This window comes from Argiope bruennichi, chromosome 6 (genome assembly GCF_947563725.1).
Source record: "Argiope bruennichi chromosome 6, qqArgBrue1.1, whole genome shotgun sequence".
NCBI lineage: Eukaryota > Metazoa > Arthropoda > Arachnida > Araneae > Araneidae > Argiope > Argiope bruennichi.
This window is the reverse complement of record NC_079156.1, coordinates 123,197,423-123,218,602: the sequence shown is the minus strand read 5'-3', so window position 1 is coordinate 123,218,602 and position 21,180 is coordinate 123,197,423. Positions and strand designations below refer to the sequence as shown.

General features: G+C 28.0%; 1 protein-coding gene across 2 annotated transcripts in view; it reads left to right on the top strand.

The window, feature by feature from the left end:
• The first annotated feature begins 705 nt into the window (after positions 1-705).
• LOC129972104 (annulin-like) overlaps positions 706-21,180 on the top strand; it is a 55,378-nt gene continuing 34,903 nt past the window's right edge. The window contains exons 1-2 of one of the 2 annotated variants that reach the window (XM_056086088.1): positions 706-846; positions 9,927-10,252. In XM_056086088.1, the coding sequence (XP_055942063.1) occupies positions 10,102-10,252 (151 nt within the window). In that variant the 5' untranslated portion in view covers positions 706-846; positions 9,927-10,101. Of the gene's footprint in view, positions 847-8,482; positions 8,594-9,926; positions 10,253-21,180 lie in introns of those variants that run through there. The other variant, XM_056086089.1, reaches the window with a different exon arrangement.

The following is a 21,180-nucleotide window of genomic DNA, read 5'->3' as shown; positions in this document are numbered from 1 at the left end:
ATTATATATTTTGCTATGCCTTTATCACTTTTTCTTCACCCTCAGTGATTGTATTCAAATTATCTTATTCAATCAGCATTGAAAATTGATATTGATATTTTATTTAGAAGTCAACTTTATAAAAAATTAAACATAGTCCAAATTCTTGAATAAAACTATTTATTGATAAGAATAAAACTGGGCAGTCTAGAATATTAGAATATTTAATTCAAATTTGGAACATTTTTTATAATCCAAAACAAAAGTGCAGAGATCAGGATTTTTTTTTTTTTTGATTATCTGAAAAGTAATAACTTTATACGTATAGCAGGAGGTGTATATTTAATATAATCAATTTTTATAATAATCAAATTTAGATTATATTTTTCGACATGGGTTATTATACTTTAAATTTAAGCCATTTAATAAAAATTAGAAACTTATCAAAGAGTCTCAATTTTAAACAGACACTCGATATACGGGATTGAATTAGATAATCCAACTAATAATTATACTTGCATCGTCTTTCTAATAGTTTTCATCTTCTTATATAAATTGTTTTAGGATGAAATAATTTATATTAGTCAATCGTTTAAGATGAAATCACCAAATTAGACGATAAAGCAGAGTTTCTGGCACTCCTTCCGTCGGATCCTACTCTCATCCGCTGGAAGATTAAGTGCCCGGATGAGTGCAAAAAGCAACCCTTTTCATTCTCTATTTGTAAAAAAAGCGGAGAGTATGAAACAATTTCTCGTTCGAATCTCAAACCCGGCGGCTGTGATCTAACGTTACTGTTCCGATCCATTGAACATAAGGAATATACGGAGGCTATTTATCTACCGCATCTCTTCTCACTATTTACAGGTTAGTGAGGCTCATTTCGGAGTCACTTTTTTTATTAATATTTGTTTTATTTTGCTTAATGGAGTAGAAAAATATTTATCAAGATTGTTTTTTATTTATTTTTTTTGTTCGAAACTTTGACAAATGTCATCAAGTGAGTAATTTTTCTGCCTTTGAAATTTTAATGATTCATTCTCCATGTAGATTCTATGGAATAATTGTTGCTTTTCATGAATTTTTTTATGATACATATTTGTTAATATCTGATAAAATTATTAAGAAAAATGCTCATTTTCTAAAGAGATAACTAGTGTGGAATGGTTTTGAGAAATTTTCAGCGAAAGCAATTGTGATAGTTTTAAATATGGAATATAAAAATATATTTTTCGTGTTTCGTTATAGTTAACATTCGAATGTAGTTCTCTAAAGCAATTGCTTTTTCCTAAGATTATTTAAATGAAATTTAAATAATCTTAAAACGTACCATTCTCTTAAAACGTTCTTGCTAGAAAAATTCCAACAATCTAAATAAAGAAAATCTTTTTTTTTTCTTATAACTATATAGTATAACGGGCATCGGAATACAAGTTCCTAAAAGCCACCGACATTTACTCAAGATTACTCTAATAAAGTTTAAAATTTTGTCTTCAAATACATGATATATTAATTATCTCAAAAGAAATTATTTCATGTTCAGATAATTTCTATATAGCAAATTAATTTTTCCCCGTTTTTTTCATCATTGTGTCACTTGATGATATACTCCTTTCTTAATCTTTTATTATTGCATAATATTTCTTAATCTTTTATATTACATTATAATCTTAATCTTTTATTATTACATTATACTTAAAATAAAATAGAATATTTCTGACAGATTTCAAAAGTCAAAGTCTCTTATAAGCATTCATTTATTTAGTTATAATTTTGATGCACATTGTATAATTTTTTAAAAAGTAAGAATCTGTCTTATTAATTCAAATCCTCTTATAATATTATGAGTCATTCGTCTCATTTTAAACTTTACGATTTGTTGATTTTTTTAGATAATTTCTCAGTCAGTGAACGGAATCGGAATCTTTTCCTTAGAATGATATAAAATAAAATGACAACGATATGATTTTTTAAGATGTCGAAATAATCTTACGATGATTTAAAACTTCAAAACTGCTACAAGAAAGAAAATTATCTTGTCTTTTTTTTTTTAACTTTCGATATGAACTCAAATGATTTGCCAATGAAAATTTCATAAAGATAATGAATTATTTAAAGATATTATATCACAATATTTCTCTTACTATAAATAGTTGTTTGACGGAAATCTGAGTAAAAAGCTCTTAGCACTACTGAAATTATTTTTATTTCGTGAATGGTCTCGATTTGATTGAATGATAGATTTGATTAAGAATCTGGAAAGATAATTCTAATCATTTGCTAGCAATAACTGCTTACTCCATAGATAATATATGGAAGTGATAAATAGGGTTACATCCTAACCGATAGGATTGATTAAATTATTATTACATATGCATTCATAAACTGAAGACTATTTGTTTTCATTAGAAAATGGACATAGTTTGTAAAAAAATCTTCAGTAGATTTGGAGAAGTTTGAAGAATAATATGCCCTTTCAGTCTAAAATTCTTTTTTCTTCTGAGTTGTAAATTCAAGTATAATTTGTGTGAGAGAAAAAAACATATTTGAATAGTTGGACCAATATGAGTGAAAGAGTATAAGTAAAATTTAAGTCCACTAATTAGTTAATTAATGGTTAGTTGTGTTATTTACTTTATTTAAAAACATATTTGGAAAAGTATATTTAGTATATATTATTATAAGTATAAGTATTAGTAAGTATTATAAGTATAAGTATTAGTAAGTATTATAAGTATAAGTATTAGTAAGTATATTTAGTATAAAAGTAGTATATAGTATATTTGGAAAAAGGAGTATATCTAGTCTTTATACAATATTAGCAAAGAAAATAGAATCTCAGTACTACATTATCATACTATTTGAGAAAAAGGTAAAAAGTACCAAACTTGAGTTATTTTTCATAAATTATTGCAATATTAGCAGAATTTTGTTCAATAATTGGAAGTTCGTTTGAGGCATACTGTATATAAAAATATTTTTAAGCCTATCTTTAAGCCTTAGTTGTTTTTCATTCAATATTGCTATATTAGCAGAATCCATTAAATGGATTCCTTAGCAGAAGTCCATTAAATGGATTCCTTAGCAGAAGTCCATTAAATGGATTCCTTAGCAGAAGTCCATTTAATGGATTTTGTATTTAAAATTATTTTTAAGCCTTTCATATATCCATTTATGAAAAAGAATATATTGTATATTAGAATAATATATAAATAAGATTTTTTTTCCTTGAATATTCTCTTAACATTTTTGAATTTTACATTTTCAAAGAATTATTTTTGATTAAAGAAGAGCATTTTTACAGTTTATATCTATATTAGATACATAACTTAACCTGATTTCTTGAGAATAATTCTTATATATGTGTGATATTATCTTTGAATATAATTGATATATTATTTTTGGAGACTGTTTATAATTATTTTCTCATTGTTATTTGCAAAATCGTTTTCAAATACCTGATCAGTTTTTACTATGAGCATTTGATTACGACCAATAATCCTGGTCATAGGGTCTTAACTTTCTGGGCAAGAGATCGTATGTTCAAGGTCTAATTCTACCTGATTGCTGCGGACCTAGAGTACGGAAAATATTTATTTTGGCTGAAATATTCTGTAGAAATTCGGAGAATGGAATGTCGCTTGAAATGTCAACGTTATTGTTTGGCTACATTTAATCTCTTAATCATTTGAACCTGATTTCTTGAGAATAATTCTTATATATGTGTGATATTATCTTTGAATATAATTGATATATTATTTTTGGAGACTGTTTATAATTATTTTCTCATTGTTATTTGCAAAATCGTTTTCAAATACCTGATCAGTTTTTACTATGAGCATTTGATTACAACCAATAAGCCTGGCCACAGGGTCTTAACTTTCTGGGCAAGAGATCGTATGTTCAAGGTCTAATTCTACCTGATTGCTGCGGACCTAGAGTACGGAAAATATTTATTTTGGCTGAAATATTCTGTAGAAATTCGGAGAATGGAATGTCGCTTGAAATGTCAACGTTATTGTTTGGCTACATTTAATCTCTTAATCATTTGAACCTGATTTCTTGAGAATAATTCTTATATATGTGTGATATTATCTTTGAATATAATTGATATATTATTTTTGGAGACTGTTTATAATTATTTTCTCATTGTTATTTGCAAAATCGTTTTCAAATACCTGATCAGTTTTTACTATGAGCATTTGATTACAACCAATAAGCCTGGCCACAGGGTCTTAACTTTCTGGGCAAGAGATCGTATGTTCAAGGTCTAATTCTACCTGATTGCTGCGGACCTAGAGTACGGAAAATATTTATTTTGGCTGAAATATTCTGTAGAAATTCGGAGAATGGAATGTCGCTTGAAATGTCAACGTTATTGTTTGGCTACATTTAATCTCTTAATCATTTGAACCTGATTTCTTGAGAATAATTCTTATATATGTGTGATATTATCTTTGAATATAATTGATATATTATTTTTGGAGACTGTTTATAATTATTTTCTCATTGTTATTTGCAAAATCGTTTTCAAATACCTGATCAGTTTTTACTATGAGCATTTGATTACGACCAATAATCCTGGTCATAGGGTCTTAACTTTCTGGGCAAGAGATCGTATGTTCAAGGTCTAATTCTACCTGATTGCTGCGGACCTAGAGTACGGAAAATATTTATTTTGGCTGAAATATTCTGTAGAAATTCGGAGAATGGAATGTCGCTTGAAATGTCAACGTTATTGTTTGGCTACATTTAATCTCTTAATCATTTGAACCTGATTTCTTGAGAATAATTCTTATATATGTGTGATATTATCTTTGAATATAATTGATATATTATTTTTGGAGACTGTTTATAATTATTTTCTCATTGTTATTTGCAAAATCGTTTTCAAATACCTGATCAGTTTTTACTATGAGCATTTGATTACAACCAATAAGCCTGGCCACAGGGTCTTAACTTTCTGGGCAAGAGATCGTATGTTCAAGGTCTAATTCTACCTGATTGCTGCGGACCTAGAGTACGGAAAATATTTATTTTGGCTGAAATATTCTGTAGAAATTCGGAGAATGGAATGTCGCTTGAAATGTCAACGTTATTGTTTGGCTACATTTAATCTCTTAATCATTTGAAGTTGCATTATATGAGAAGTGAATCATTTGAAGTTGCATTATATGAGAAGTGAATCATTTGAAGCTGCATTATATGAGAAGTGAATCATTTGAAGTTGCATTATATGAGAAGTGAATCATCGCTTTTCAGTTTTTCAGCTGAAGTCAAATAGTTAAAAGATGCTCGTATTCGGTGCAAAGATTACCTATGATATACCCACACATCAAATATTCTATATTTCTTAATTTAATCCGTGATATATTCATTTCCCAAAACGGAAGGTGCCATCGAAATAATAAAAAAGCAAACTGTTTAAGGGGTTAAAATTAAGATGTCTATACAAAATTAACATTCATAATATATCAAACTGTGACGTTTATTGATAACTAAACTAAACCAAACCCAGTTGGTGTCAATCAAGAATGTGGTTTGGTAGCATCTATTTTAGTGGCATGATAAAAAGAATGTAAAAAAGGAATATATTAATAACGAGTACAAAGTAAACAATCCTCGTGTCTCCATTCTGACATTTTAGAATTTCAGGATGAATTAATTTGTCAAAATTAAAATTAATAAATGCTAATTTCAAATCAAAACTTGTTTATTAAATGGCAATTGTGGTTAAATGTTTGACCTATTTTCAATATAATTATTATTTTGAAAATATTTTAGACAGGTTATCGTTGTAAATCATTTATTTCCTTGAAATAAGAAAATTTCTTCGCAGACTCTCGTACATAAACAAAAATGAATCCATAATCGTTTGAACAGCCTTGGAATCTTGGAATGCATAAAAATGTCGTTGATCCGCTATGTAAGAAGACCTCGTAGCAATTTTTTTTAGTGCCGTAGCCGTAATTCAAGATATAATAGCACGAATAGATGTCTCGTATCAGTATTCTAATGTCAAAAAAAGTCTTATCTCAAATGACTTATCATTGACAAATTTGATAAAACACGAATCAAAATAATTTTTGTTTAACTTAATATCTGGATGAAGGATGATAAATTGATTTTAAAGGATTTTCATATTTAAAGTTTAATCAAAGGAAACAGAATTGAAACGTCGAAATTTCAATCTGAAAAATATTTTAGCTTCTGATATATCTAAGATTGTTTGTATAAAGTAGGAAATAGAATTGGATGCAAATAGATCTTCATTGCATGATTATCCATTTATTTCTTCTATAAATATTCTTTATATATTTTTTATTTTAAGTTTTAGAATAATAACTGCATTTAATATGTTTTTAGATGTAAAACAAATTGACAATTAGAATTGGGAAAATAAAATCATAAGTTTAAATAAGAATCCCTAAGTCATTATCTATTCGGAGAGAAGATTTGTTGGCCTTTTTCATCAAACCGAGGCAACTTATTCTTGCTTTCTTTTATTAGCAGTGAATCTTATTGTTCATTATACTCGTACATAATGGAAACAATATGGAGTCGTTGTATAAATGTTTACAATTCTGAATATTTGAGAGCAATTTCTTGAAGGGAGTAAAATATTATTGTCATTGTAGTACAGAATCTTTACCATCTAATGCGAAAAAGTAAAATTCATCTTTCGCAATATATGTACCAGGTAAAGCGCAGAAGTAAAATTTAATTAGTGCAATCTTGTTCTCAGATGAAAGTTTTAGTAATACAAAGACTATAGCATCCATTATATACAAAAAAATATATACAAAGACTATAGCATAAACATTGGAAAAATTCACTAAGAAAAGTTTCTTCTAATACTACATTTGTTCCATTCTTAAAATAATTAATTTTAATAAAATGGATCCTTTTAATGTTAAATAAACGAACTCAGGGTATCAAGTTCATTTAGAATTTCTGAAATGTGAGATCGTTTCGAAATCAAATTCACTTTCACTTTTAAAGATTTTAAATGATAAAATCAATTTTTTTAGGCGAATTATAAAAATATATTTATTTGTAATACAATAAATTTTCTGTAAAATATAATCTAATTCCTTTTCAATTTTTTTTCATACAATTAATTCTTTTACAACGTGAGCTGTAGGGAAAGAATTGCTTAACTTATATCGTGTTAAGAGATTGAACAATAGTTTTCGATTGTTTGTGGTTGTGATGACATTTAAAGTCGCCGAGATCTGACATTATTTACGAAGTATCATATCATGAATGATAAGATGATATAATCAATGATTGTTTTTGAATTTCATAAGCTAAACGTGAAAAGCGTCACCTGAGAAGCTTAGACATTCTAATTTTAAATACATACATATATGTTGTAAATTGAATATTGAATTGCTAAACTTTTGTCATGAATTTCTGTGTTTGGGAAAAGAAATGTATATAAGCATAAAAAGAATTGCCGATTTTGATTGTAATTTTAGTATTTAAAAATATTTTTTTGAATTATTAGTTAACAAGTATATTGACAACTATGTATATTTTGAGGAACAGTTTTTTATTTTTTTTCTTATTTTGTCCATCATTAAATTTGTAATTCTTCTGTTTCCAAAGAAATTCTAAAAGAATGAAATGCACTCTTTCAAGTGCTACTGAATTTACAATTAATATAATGTGAATCCGAATGCTTATTAAACGCAAGAACGTTATAATCATTAAATAAAATGTACTTTTGATTATAAAATGGTATAATTGTTTTTCATTTATTTATCATGCACAGTTTATTTTACTTTATGATTAACAGTAAAATTAGCTTAAAATTTCGGCATTAATTTTTGAAAAAATTATATTCAAATAATTCAAAAGAATGTGCTCATAAAATTATTGTTGTAATGTATCGGAAGATGTCAGCTGCTAGTGGAATTCAGATGATTTTTTTATTTCATCACCTGCCTTATGATTTCATTTATTTTCACTATAACTATTGTACTAATTTTGTCATTTTTTTTAAACCAAAAATTTCATCAAAAGAATGCAAACGATATTTTGATGCAAAGAAAAATAATTAATATTAAAATAAATATATGAATCTAACATTTCTTAATACAGCCATATTTAAACACAAAAACACTAAAAGAATGCTACACGAAATTTGTTCTAAAAAATGATCCTATTTTGCTCTGTTTTTTTGAGTGTCTTAAACAATAGAGTTGCAAACTAATATCACTGCAAAAGCACGCATGTTTATCCATTCCTAGACAGAGAAATAAAGAAAACAAAGTCATAACATTTCAAACGATAAACACAGAAACATAATATTTATAAGAAATTTCATTCTTTTGTGCATCATTTGTCAGAATCCCGCTGTTTTTTTATAGTTGCATCGGTTATTGATATTTCAATGAAGTTATCATGCACCCAAATGGCGGTTATTGCCGCTGTGAACTGTCACACGACGTCATCTTTTAGCTATGCAGCTGTTAGCGAGAATACAAACACAGTGTCTGCAGAATTCTTTAGATTGACAAGCACAAGTCTGCGCCGTGAGATATGGGGAAAATTAAATGTTTTCCCACCTATATCCATACAGCTATTGCGCGTGTAAATAGTTTCTCAGGTTGTATTCTTTTTTTTTTTTAATGAATCTTTTGGTTTGATGTATTTTTGGAATTTCTGTGCAATTGATGAAATATCTGTGCAGTTAATCGTAGTTGTAAAAAGAAGAGTTATCTGTTAGCTTATTTTATTTTCGAAGTGTCAAAGAGTTATATTTTTGATTTGTACTATATAATTGAGCATTATTATAGGAAGAGTTAGTCATTAAATGTTTTTGACATATTTTTAAATTTTCGCTGATTTGTATTATTAATATATATCACTGATTTATGTATAAGGTATATTAAGAATAGTTAACTGTTTCAGGAAAATATATTGATTTCATCTGGGAATTAAAATGGTCTATTATTCTCATTATTCATTTTGATTTAGCTGTTTAAATATTTATACATTAAAAAAAAGGATACCCTATACAAATTCGAATCTGTTTTTATTTACTTTTTACTTTTTATTATTTATACCAAATACATTTTTTAGCTTTTTATTAATTTAAGAAAGCTTCATTTATTAAAGTTTTTTTCGTCCATTATTTTCACTGAAAATGTTTTTAAATAATAATAATAATTGGAAAATTTTATTTATGCAAACGGTAATCAAACGATAACATGTCTTAACATCGTTTATGAATTTAATTATCTTTGTATTTTCTAATAAACAATTATCACAATCAAAATTCAATACTATATGAATCATTTTTTATCTATAATATCTTACAAGTTCTTCAAAATCAGACGATGTATCAGATATCTTTTGTGTTTAAATAATAATAATAATAATTCAGTTTGAAAGTCTTGATTATGCAAACGATAATATGCCTTAATATTGTTTAAGAATTTAATTTTCTTTGTATTTCCTTTTAAATATTTATCATAATCACTATTCAATACTATATTTATCATTTTTTTATTTGTAATAGTTACGTAAAACATCGCAAAACAGCCGCTGAAAGAACTTTTGATATTTAAATTAACAGTTTTGCAAATCCTGAAGATGTATCAATCATCTTTTTGTTTGCTAACATAAGAAAATAATGTAAGATTTTTTAAAATTGCCACAAAAAACTTCCACAAAATTTCTTTGTAATTCAAATATTACAATTAATCCTGAATAAATATAAATAATATATATATATATCATCGAATAAATTTAAACAACCATTTAGAAAAAAATACTGCTTCCCATTCAGACGATCGCAAGGGATCACTACACATGTTTACCAAACCACACAGGTGTCACCAGTCTGCCCAAACCTCTCAGCAACGCATTACTCGGATGTTCTATTGCATGTCATGCCCTTGGCCTAGTCCTACTAAATCCCACACTTTCTCTTTCAGAGATCACCATCGAGAGGCCCATCTCTTCCAGCCAGTGAAGAAGCTATCGCAAAGGTGTGTACTTGCGAGACTGGTTCAGCAAGAATCTTAGACGGGGGGAGCAGTTTTGCTCCGAAATCGTTTATCTTTTTTTAAAAAATATCGTTTGGACAGTAATCAGCCAGAATAAGAGAAGATGGGAAAGTGTTATTCGTGTTTTCGCGCCAAGTTTACGCCCAGTTCTCAGGATGGTAAAACTGGAGGTCTGCCCCTAGTGCCTACGAGGAAACCTAGCAAGCCTGATGTACCTGGAGATCTGCCCCGCCCGCCCAGTGTGGACAGCAACAGTAAGTGAAATTGAATTTTTTTTTTCATGATATTTGCGTTTAATTTTTTTGAAAGTAAAATATTATGGGAAAATTCTGTTAACTGAAGATGAACGTCAGGAACTGTATCATTAATATATAGTGGGCAAGACATATTCTCTATCTTAAAAGTTGACGCTTTGTGAGGGGAAAATGTATTGAATACTATACAGATTACGAAAGTTTATATTACTGAGACGAACTTAAATATTATTATATATAAAAGAGGAAAACCAGGCAAATATAAATTAACTCTTTCAATCATTGTGGTTATTTCCTGAACCACTTATATTAATGTTTTATGTTCAGTTATTAAATCACTTAACAGAAAAAATATGCTTTAAAATTAGTAGTTTTAAGTTTTAAACTGAATACTTTTTTCATTAAGTGATCTTAAAGTTGGAACACTGGGCATTAAATACTTTGATAAATGTAGTTTAGAAAATAGATCACCATGTTTCAAGAAATGAGAAAAGTGTTGATTATCGCTTAATAAGCTCATAATAGAATTTTTTTTCTTAGGAAAACGTTTTTGTGTTAATTGAATTACTTAACACTCGAAGTTACAGGTCAATAGATAATCAATCCTTTGAAAAAATTGGATTTTGAATTTCATACGAGTCTGTAATGCAGATTATAAAATTTTGCACAAAATTTTATCCATGTAGCTCTTTACGTTACTTACTTTTCTTGTTCAGTTATACTTGAACAAGTAGACAGACTTTATGTGAACAGATTTAGTCCAACGCATGATAGAAATCCACAAATTTGTTTAATGAGTACGCACCAAATTGCATCTATCTAGTTTTAAGAGTTTTAAACCACACAGATTTTATTCCAAAAAACAAGTATTTCAGATTCAAGGCGCTGTAAAACAAAGATTCATCAAAATCTCGGGATAAGAATTTTTGACCATTGCAAAATGTATTTGTTTGCATGCTTTTGAAGGAAAAGACTCCATTCTCTTTGTATTTAGAGAAAATAAAAAAAGAAAGAGGTATAATAAATAATGAAAGAAGCATTTTGACTGTTGAAAGAGTATTCTCTTACTTCATTTGCATTCTTTTACCATCATTTAATTCTGTGCTTTTGAAAAACATCATGAATGTAAATAGTATCCCGCATTCGTATGAAATCGTGTCTCTAAATTACACTGTCATGTATTTTTTTTCTTTTGTTAAATTAGGCATTCAAACATCTGAAATTATTCTAATCTAAATAAAATTGTGCGTAATTGAATTCAAATTGCTGAAAAGGCGCCATGAGCGTTGCCAAATCTTTGTTATAAATGCCTGTAATTATAATCATTTCAAATAACACAAGCTTTTGCCAAAAAAAAAAAAAAAAAAAGACTTGCTACTGAATCCCAAAGAGAAAAAAAATGAATAGAAAATATTTAATTCTTTTCATTAATTTATTTCTCTTTAATTTATTTTGAATGGCTTATTTAGTTCTGTATATATAGTATATATAAAATTATAAATACTTTAGCATCAAAATCTGGGCTTCCACAGATACTGAGTTGCTTAATATCCCATGCTAAAGTGTTCGGTCGTATATATGATTTTTTTCACTAATTACGCTGAACATATTATTCTCAAGCTGACTCTATAAGAAATGTTGCATCAAATGACTCGTGATCATAAAACTAGTTCTTTTTGTGAAACACATTCAGAAGACTCAGAAAGAAAAACACATTTTTGTATATGATGTAGCACATTATTTCATCATCTGATTGCCGTAGAATGAAATATCGTTGCGTATGGCCATAAAACCATATTTATTACTATAAGTACAAATAAATGCTATGAAATATTTCAGGTTGGATTTTTCATCATGAAGAATATGTCGATAAGATTTTTATGAAAATATTTGCTGCTTTAGAATAAAACATTCGAGCTTAAAGTTTCATGAAAAATGTTGGCTATTATCCCTGAATATATTCTATTTCGAAATATTATTATTTTCATTTTTTATTGTCATATAAAAGCTTAAATTATTGAAAGAAATTAAATTATTAAAAAGATTTCCTTACTTTTTTTGGAAAGAAAATGAAAACGATATCAAATATCGTATGCAAATAATTTGTGTTTCACGATTTTATTGATCTAAAATTGAAATAAATGCAAACGATATTAAGTAATGTTAGAAGGAGATGATGATTAATACATTTGTTGCATCTTCTGACTTTTTGGCATCCTAAAATTAATTGCCCAGGATTGTGTATTAGAAATAATTAAAAAGTTATTGAAAATTTAAGCATATTAAGTTAAATGAGTAAATATTACTTATTATGATGCATAGTAACCAATAGTTTGCAAGAGGTGACGAATCCAATTATTTATTTAAGGGAAATATTAAAGTTGTGTAGTTTTTGTATGTTATATCTTTTTTTATTTTTGTATAAGATTCCTTATATTAGTTATTTTAAAATATTTGTTCAGGGCTAAGAATGAACACATATTTGATAGCTAAAGTCGAGTAAAAAAGAAGGCATTTCGATATTTCTTTATGTTTTTAACTTTTGATTCGATAGCAGTTTAAATTTTTTTAAATTTGTGTTATAATTTTGTTTATGATTGTAAGCAATATCCTTAAAAAAGAGGAAATATTGATAAGAAAGCAAAATTATGATTATAGCTGAATTATTGACCACCTTAGACATTTTAAAAAAATGTTTTTCAGGTAAATGTTCGTAAATAACAATTTGTAGAACTTCAATAAAGAACAAATACATTTTGATAAAGAACAAATGCATTTAGTAGGTATTTTATTACTAACATTAATATCAAACTCGAAAAATTAGTTAATAACGCTTAGCAGAATCTATTTTGAAAAAAAAAATTACTTAATTTCGAAAGACATTTTTTTTACGTTCATACGACTTTCCGAAGTTTAATATATGCGTTAATTAAGTAGGAGCATTACGACGCGAGCAGCCGGCGTATTTATAGAAAACAGGTACTAGATAAAACGCATTTTCCGTCAATACCAAACAGGAATGTTTGGAAAACACGGGAAGAATTTATTCATTTACGCGCTTTCAAGGTGCTAATTTCAATAATGAATGTTCCGTTTTTATTTATTTGTGGAAATTCTTCCGTAGTCGTAGAATTTTGGCTTGCATTTTTATGTAAATTGTGTCAATTGCTGCCACTAAAGGGGAAAAAAGTGAAACATTTTTTAAAAAAATTTTTTGTTGGCTGTGAAGAATTATCAGTTGGCTTTTAAATCTCATTATATGGTCATGATATCAATTATTGTTAATTGCCTTTCAGCTATCAAATATATATATATTAATGCTTAGCTTAACCTAATACATTTCTTTCATTTCTTTATCTCTTTACTTCGCTGAAGAAGTTAATAAACATTTCTAAATTTCTGAACAATTTTCAATTGGTTTAGAACACACATGATTTTGAAGAAATAGTGTTGTCTTTTTGCTTTCTTTGTTTTCTTTTTTGCTTTTGTTTATATTGAAATAATACTGGGAATTCGAAAATAATATTTATTTTTAATTTATTGCATTTAAAAAATTATTATGCATCTCGAAAACGATATTTAAAATGATTTTCCCCCTATTTTTTAATAAAGAATTTTAAAAAATATTTTGAATTTTGCCTTTTGACTGCTGTTTATATTATTTTGAAATTTGAGTTTAATTCATAATTGCCTTAATTTGGGTGTTTAAAGTATAACATTAAAGCAAGTTTCTAATATCTACGCTTTAAACTAAGTATTAAAAAATTAAATTAAACTGTTAGTAACTTCGGAATTATATTAATATTTCAGTTAGTCTTTTTTTATAAATTTTATTTTTTGTTGTTTATTTTCTTTTTATATTGTTCCTTTTGCTCTATTCTACTTACTTTCTATATTTTATTTGCGTGTATTTTATTTTTTATGTGTGCTATTTACGTGCATAGAGTTAATTCTTTTATAAAACATATTCGAAATATATGAAGCAGGAAAACACTTTATTATATTAAAATTTCGTCATTTTCGTGTGTCAGTCATTTCAAGCCCTAATTTATTTGAAAATCAATGATTGCAATTAATTTTTTTTTTCGCAAATATAAGTCTTGATCATGACGTTTTATTTCTCACTAAGCAGTCTATTTTTCGTCTCTCTCTTGCCAAAATTTATATAATTCTTCCCTAAATACCCCTTTGTCCCCCGCATTCTTTTTTTGATTTATAACATTTTCAGGCTCTTATCGGCATAAATCATGCCATTAATTCCATGTCTTCTTCATCTTTTTCTATTCGCTACTCTGTTATAAGCTACAAGAAAAAGTTTTGTGATCTTGTATGCTTTAGAGAATTTTTGAAACGGTATAAAAAAAAAACTAAAAAATAAGAATAAAAAACGAAATAGAATCGTCGGACAGTTAGTTGTAAGAATAGAGGACAGTTGTAAGAAAATTCAATTCAAAATTGATATTTAGTGATATCTTATGAAAATTATAAAATTAATAGAAGTTCCTTGAGTAATTCCTTATTAAAATTTTGATCATTCACGAAATCTATAAAACTAGAAAAGCTAGAAGAAATTCTTGATTTCAGAATTTTTCTCCGCTGTCCCACTTACGGATTCAGAGTTCAAGAAATCCGGTTTAATAGGAAGAAATCACGACTGCTAAGCTAGAATCCATGTATAAAAAATTTTATGTGAGATCAATATCTCGAGTGTTTTCTAAATCGAGTTGAGTAATCTTCGAAAATTTCGAACTGGTGACGAATCTCCACATTTCAGGCCTCTTTGAGTCCGAAAAACTCATTTTTATCATAATGTGGAGTGTCTATTTCTGACAAAGATAACTCATAAACAGTTTGAGTTAAGTAGATGAAATTTGGCGTATGATATTTATTCCAAATTTGTAGATTTCTATCAAATTTTGGCAAAATCAGTACTGAGGAAGTCTGTCTGTCCGGCTGTTCGTATATAAGACAATACGATAATTACATAACAAAGAGAGATGGACGGATAAAACTCGGAAAACAAATTTAACAATTATAATCTAGATGCTTATGAAATTTTGAATCAAATCCAACTAGAGACTGACCGTCTGTCTATCTGTATACTTTAAAAAAACGTAAATGTAATACTGCAACAGCTTAAAAATATCAAATTTTATATGTGATTCTGTGACTACACGTGTAGTTTTTTGCCAAATTATTGTTTCAGTTGGGTGGGAAAAACGCGTCTAATACACAAATTCAATTTTCGGATACAATTAGGATTAATCGCCAAAGAAAATCGTCAAGAATCACACGATAAATTCAGCTAAATTCACGGAAAAGTTTAATATTTTGTAACTATTGTACAAATATCATGCAAGGTGTTTTCTGTGATAGTATAGAGAGATGCGAGAAAGTTTTGAAGAGACCATTGCTGCTAGCTTCATTAATAATTTCCGAAGCTGTGTTTTTCAGAATATACAAGCAAAAACGCGCGAAGAAACAGAATTTTAAATTTGTTAAGGATTTTTCAAATAAATTCACAACTTTCGGTTTTACTTATAACTTTTCATATGGAATGAAATATTGTTTTAAGTTATTTCTTTCTCTTTGGAGTTTCATATTTTTAAAATATAAATGTACACAAACTGAAATTTATGACTTCACGTTTAAATATATTTTATCATTCTGTTCCACCGTTTTTTCAATATTTTGTTTACTTTGACCATGCTTCATAGCAGGTTTAATTTATTAATTGATGTAAAAATCCGTATATTCTCCAGCGTACAAGTATTCTTCCCAAATTTCAAATGCAAAATAAACTTAATGTTGAGACTCATTATTGTCTTTTCAATGCGATGACAATAACTATATTTATATTTCATCCAAACATTTATTTAATTGAATTCGGCTATTTATCATATAATCCCTTCTTAATGACATCAGTGGACAAAACTTCAAATTGAAACTGACGCAAATAAATGTCTCTACTTGCAATTTTCTTTCGCTTTATAAAGTCGTTCACCTTGCTTTAAAATCTCAATAAATTTGTTACCCATGTTTACAATTTTGCATAACCTGAATCCTTTATTTTCAACCCAAACAGTCGGAGGTCATCTCTCTCATTCCCAATTCCAGCATTCTTGATGAATCCACTTAATTACAGATCGTCGGATTCTTTTTGATCTTGGATCATTCACTGATTATCGACACAAATTAGGCTGTGGGAACCAAAAAAAATCTTCTTGGAAAAGTTTGTTATAGCTCCAGGCTTCACAAGTTGATTCAAGGATTAAAACGAACCCGATTCTGGATTGTAACATTGGTTAATTAATTTTAATTATCTAATTTAGAAGCGGAAATGATGCGGGGAGTTTAATCCTGAGGTTTTGATGTTGTTTATAGCACACCCAAAGGTATTTTTAATTCTCATATCGTGAGCTGAATGGGTGGTAAAGAATGGATGTTAAAGAACAACCTCTTGAGTCATAAAGCTTCTTTTGTGTTGTTTCTATTAAGATTGCGCAGTTATGCGACGTAGGAATATAAAAAGAAAAGATCAAAATAGATAAGTTTGGTTCCTAGAAGAAATTTCTTGCAGGCATTTTATTCAAATATTTATGCCTATTGTAGTATACAATAAAAACGCTGTGACAGCAAAAAGTTGTTTGAACGGTTTGAAAGACTTTTCATCATCAGTTTGCAGTTATTTTCAATAACGGAATCTTTGCCATTAATAATGATAAAAAAATCAATACATATAGTTTCTAATTATAATCCTGCAAATTCAGATATGGTATAGAGGTCGAAAGTATAGCGATTTTAATTAGCCTAAGACATAATAATAAAGATTATCTATCCATATTGAATTTATTGATTGGCTATTTTTTTTTCATTTAGTACCTTATATTCTGTACCAAAGTGACAAAATTTTTGGAAATATCTCTATGTGAGATGCGACAAAATTGCTGACTATGCTGATGAAGTTGCTGAAATAATATTCAGCAATATTATAATTTTTAAGTGCATAAAATATTGAGACTATGTCTAAAACGGAGAATAACAATCGTATAATAAGTAATTTGGGTATTGAGAATTTTGTATAAGGTATTCAGAAGATGCTATCACCAACAAAAAATGTTTTATTCGGATTTTAGACGCAAATGTGCACAGTTCAGAGAATCTTACAGTCAAGTCCTATTATTTTGTCTAGTTACTGTGATGTATACCTTACGGTAAATGTGATAAATCGGTGATTATTTATAATTACCAGTGATTATCCATAATCACTATTAAGTTTAATAGTGATTATGAATAATCACTGATAATTATACATAATCACCACATTAATTAGAATGTATCACAGCGTATACATTGTTTAATTTCCACTTACAACACTTAATACTATCAATTAAGGTTCAGGTTTTAATAATTACTAAAGTCAATGGAAATATTTATTAAAGAATAGCGCAGAATTACTGTCTTAGTTTTACATTAGATCAATAGAGAAAGGTCTAATTTTGCAATATATTTATCTTCTGATAACTTAAATTATATAAATAATCACTTAAAAAATCCTCATTTCGAAGTTTAGTTAACACTTCCTCATGGTGTTCAAAATTAAGTTATTGAACTACCGTATTAAATAGATACTTTAAAAATAGTTATTCAAAATAGACCCATGACTTTGTTCTCGAGAAAACCGGGGCAGTCACTGCTTTATAATTAGAAACATATTAACTAAACACTTTAAACCCAAGAATTCTTTGCATACATTTTTGTCTGCCACATGGCCACAGACGTATTTGGTGAACGCGGGAAGACGGTTTATGTAGCTTCTATCTTAAAAATACTCTTTTCTGGCTTACTTCACCTGCCACTTCTGCACTTCCGACGTATATTGGTTGCTACGAATTACTCATTTTTCTGGATTTTTTTTTCTTTTAAAATTTGTATTGAAACTGAATCATGGAGCTGAAATATTTGAAAATGAGAGTGATTCGCAGAACTGGAATGTTAACCGGAGAATTAACCATAGTTAGTCAGGACGTACGAATTGTTTATTTCCCTTCTTTTTTTTCCCTGCTTTTGTTTAGACAAAGAGTGGAGCAGTGACGAAAAAAAAAATGAGCATGATATCTAAATTAGAATGCTAGTAGTACAATTGATATAATTTTTTTTCTCATTTGCCATTTCTTCCTCTATCTATATTTTATTCTGAAACGAATATCCATATAAAAAACTGAAAATGAGCATGATTTCTCTTACTGAATTGTTTATATAGGAATACTGAAATTGGTCAGAAACTGTATAAACTTCTATTTTTTATTCATTTTATATTTTCAGTTTATGTTCCTTCTTCTTTTTCCTACAATTTAGACAAAAAGTGAATGAATCAGCATGATATCTAAATTAGAATACTAATAGTAGCATTGCGGTAATTGTTCAGGAGGTGTATCAAGTGTTAACAATTTTTTTTCTCACTTGTCATTTCTTCTTCTATCTATAGTTTATTCTAAAACGAAGATTCATATAAAAAAATCTGAAAATGAGCATGATTTCGTATGTTGAATTGTTCATATAGGAAATTGGTCAGTATGTATATCAGTTCTATTCTTTATTCATTTTCCTTTTACTTTTTCAATCAGTTACATGAAACCTGTTGATTGAAGTTTGAGAATCAGCATGATTCCAAATGCTAAAAATTTAATATAAGAATAGTGTTGTTGGTTAAAAAGAAATACATCCTTTAAAAAATATATCATGAAAAATATTTCTTTTGAAATGAATTCAGTTTCAAAGATAGCTTTTTTTGGTTTGGAAATAACTGAGCCATGCATATTTATAAAATGTACCAATGAATCATCAGATATACAGTGGCTCAAACAATTGAGAATACACCTTACTTTTACATGATAAATTCGACTTTCATTATAAATAACACTTTACCAAGAAATGAAAACATCTTTTTATTTTTACTTTCTTTTATTTAATCATTTGAAAAAGTTAACTGCCTTTGCTCTTTTCACTAATCGCTTGCTCTTTTCACGAAAAGTTATCTGACGTATTTTACTAATCGCCGTAAGTAATTTCAAACTAAAAGTTCTTCAACATAATAAGGTATTTTTTAAAGTATTTTCACACTGAAATACCTAGACATATCAAGTACAACATCATATCTACCTTTGGAATCATAACTTTCAAACCAGTTTTAATGAAAAGCATCATATTTTTTCATACAGATATGATTCAAATGATGAATTAATGATTGTTTCGCAAAACAAGATCGTAAATAATACTTGCATAATATTATACAATCCCTTCTGAATGACTTAATATATTTCCATACCAGTTGAATTCTATCATTAATATACACTTATTATTCAGCATCTAAATCAACTTAACGATAAATTTAGGTATAGGAAGATAACTGAATTATGATAATGGGTAATGCATCTTTGATCCCTTGGAATTTGGAATGAACTTGACTGCAGGTGGAAAGTTCTACGATTTTCTAAATACCATTTCTCAACTTTCATTGTTTTATGCGTGTTTTTTTATATACCTAAAACAATAGATTAGAGTTTCCACTATAATAAATTACGGTATGTATTTCATATTTCTAGGAAAAAACACCGAACCAATTTTCTACTATAACACGCTACGCCGATTTCCAAAACACTAAAACCGAGCTATTATTTTCACTACTAGATCACTCCAGCGAAATAACAGGCTATTTCCCTCAGTTTCCCCTCTCTCTTCTTTCTAATTTATGTTATGTTCTCTCGCATTCTTTCCAGCTTTTCCCACGCATCAGGATACCCGTTTTTCACCTCTTTCTCTAAACGGTTCATTCATGGAATTGCCAACACGAAAAAAAATAAAGAAATAATAATAATAATAAAAGAGCTTTCGCTATCAGCTCTGCCACAATGCTGCCACTCTTGAATGACCGCACGTGACCTATTAACATCGACTGCCGTACTCATCAGCCTTGCAAAGTGTAAATGAGCCAGGAAGTATGTCATCCGATTATCATTCCAAGTGTTAAATGCCGGAGCATTGTGCACTGGCCCCTTCATTTTATTTTTTTGATAAACTGACGCATTTGTGCGTTAAAAGAAAAGAATCCCGCCGCACTGGCCAAATTTCTGAAGTAGAATTTTGTTGCAGGAAAGTTGAATGGGTTCAAGTGCTTTCTTGGATTTCAGCACTTGACTTAATATAAACCTTTCGAAGTCTTGGAATTCATTTCGCATGCTGTTTGTTGGAATGAAAAAGAGGCTTTGTTTTGATTATCATCGATTTTATTCGCCATTTATATTTATAAACCGCTTTATGATACATCAAACATTTATTTTGTTTGATTTATGGATACAAAAACCTTTGTATAATTGTTTTATCGTTTTGAATATTGCCTTTTGTTTAGATATAAAGAGTGGGATTTTAACCTCTTTGAAATATTTCTGTGTCACACACACACACACACACACACACATATATATATATATATAAAGTAAAGCTAAATAAATTTAATAATAGCACACTTTTATTAGTGTATTAAAAGTAAATTTTTTAGTTTAATTATTTTCTACTTTTTAGTGTTTAATTTATGATTCATTATGATAAATATTGCAGAAATTTTAAATAGTTTTTTCTCCTCTTCTTTCTCAGATGGCGTCACCCTAACCAGATAAAAAATTTAATTAAATCCATCGATTTATTGATAATTTTAAAAGTATTAAAATTATGTTTGTCATTGATAGTACATAAGTATATAGAATTTTTAAGCATTAAGAAAACATTTGTTTGCATATAATTAATGTCAAAAATATTATTGATATCTTAACATCTCCTGAAATTTGTCTTCCATATTTTCTTTTTTTTTCTTTTGTTAATTCTTTATATACGAAATTTAAAGAAACAGGTGCATCGAAAAAAAAATTTTA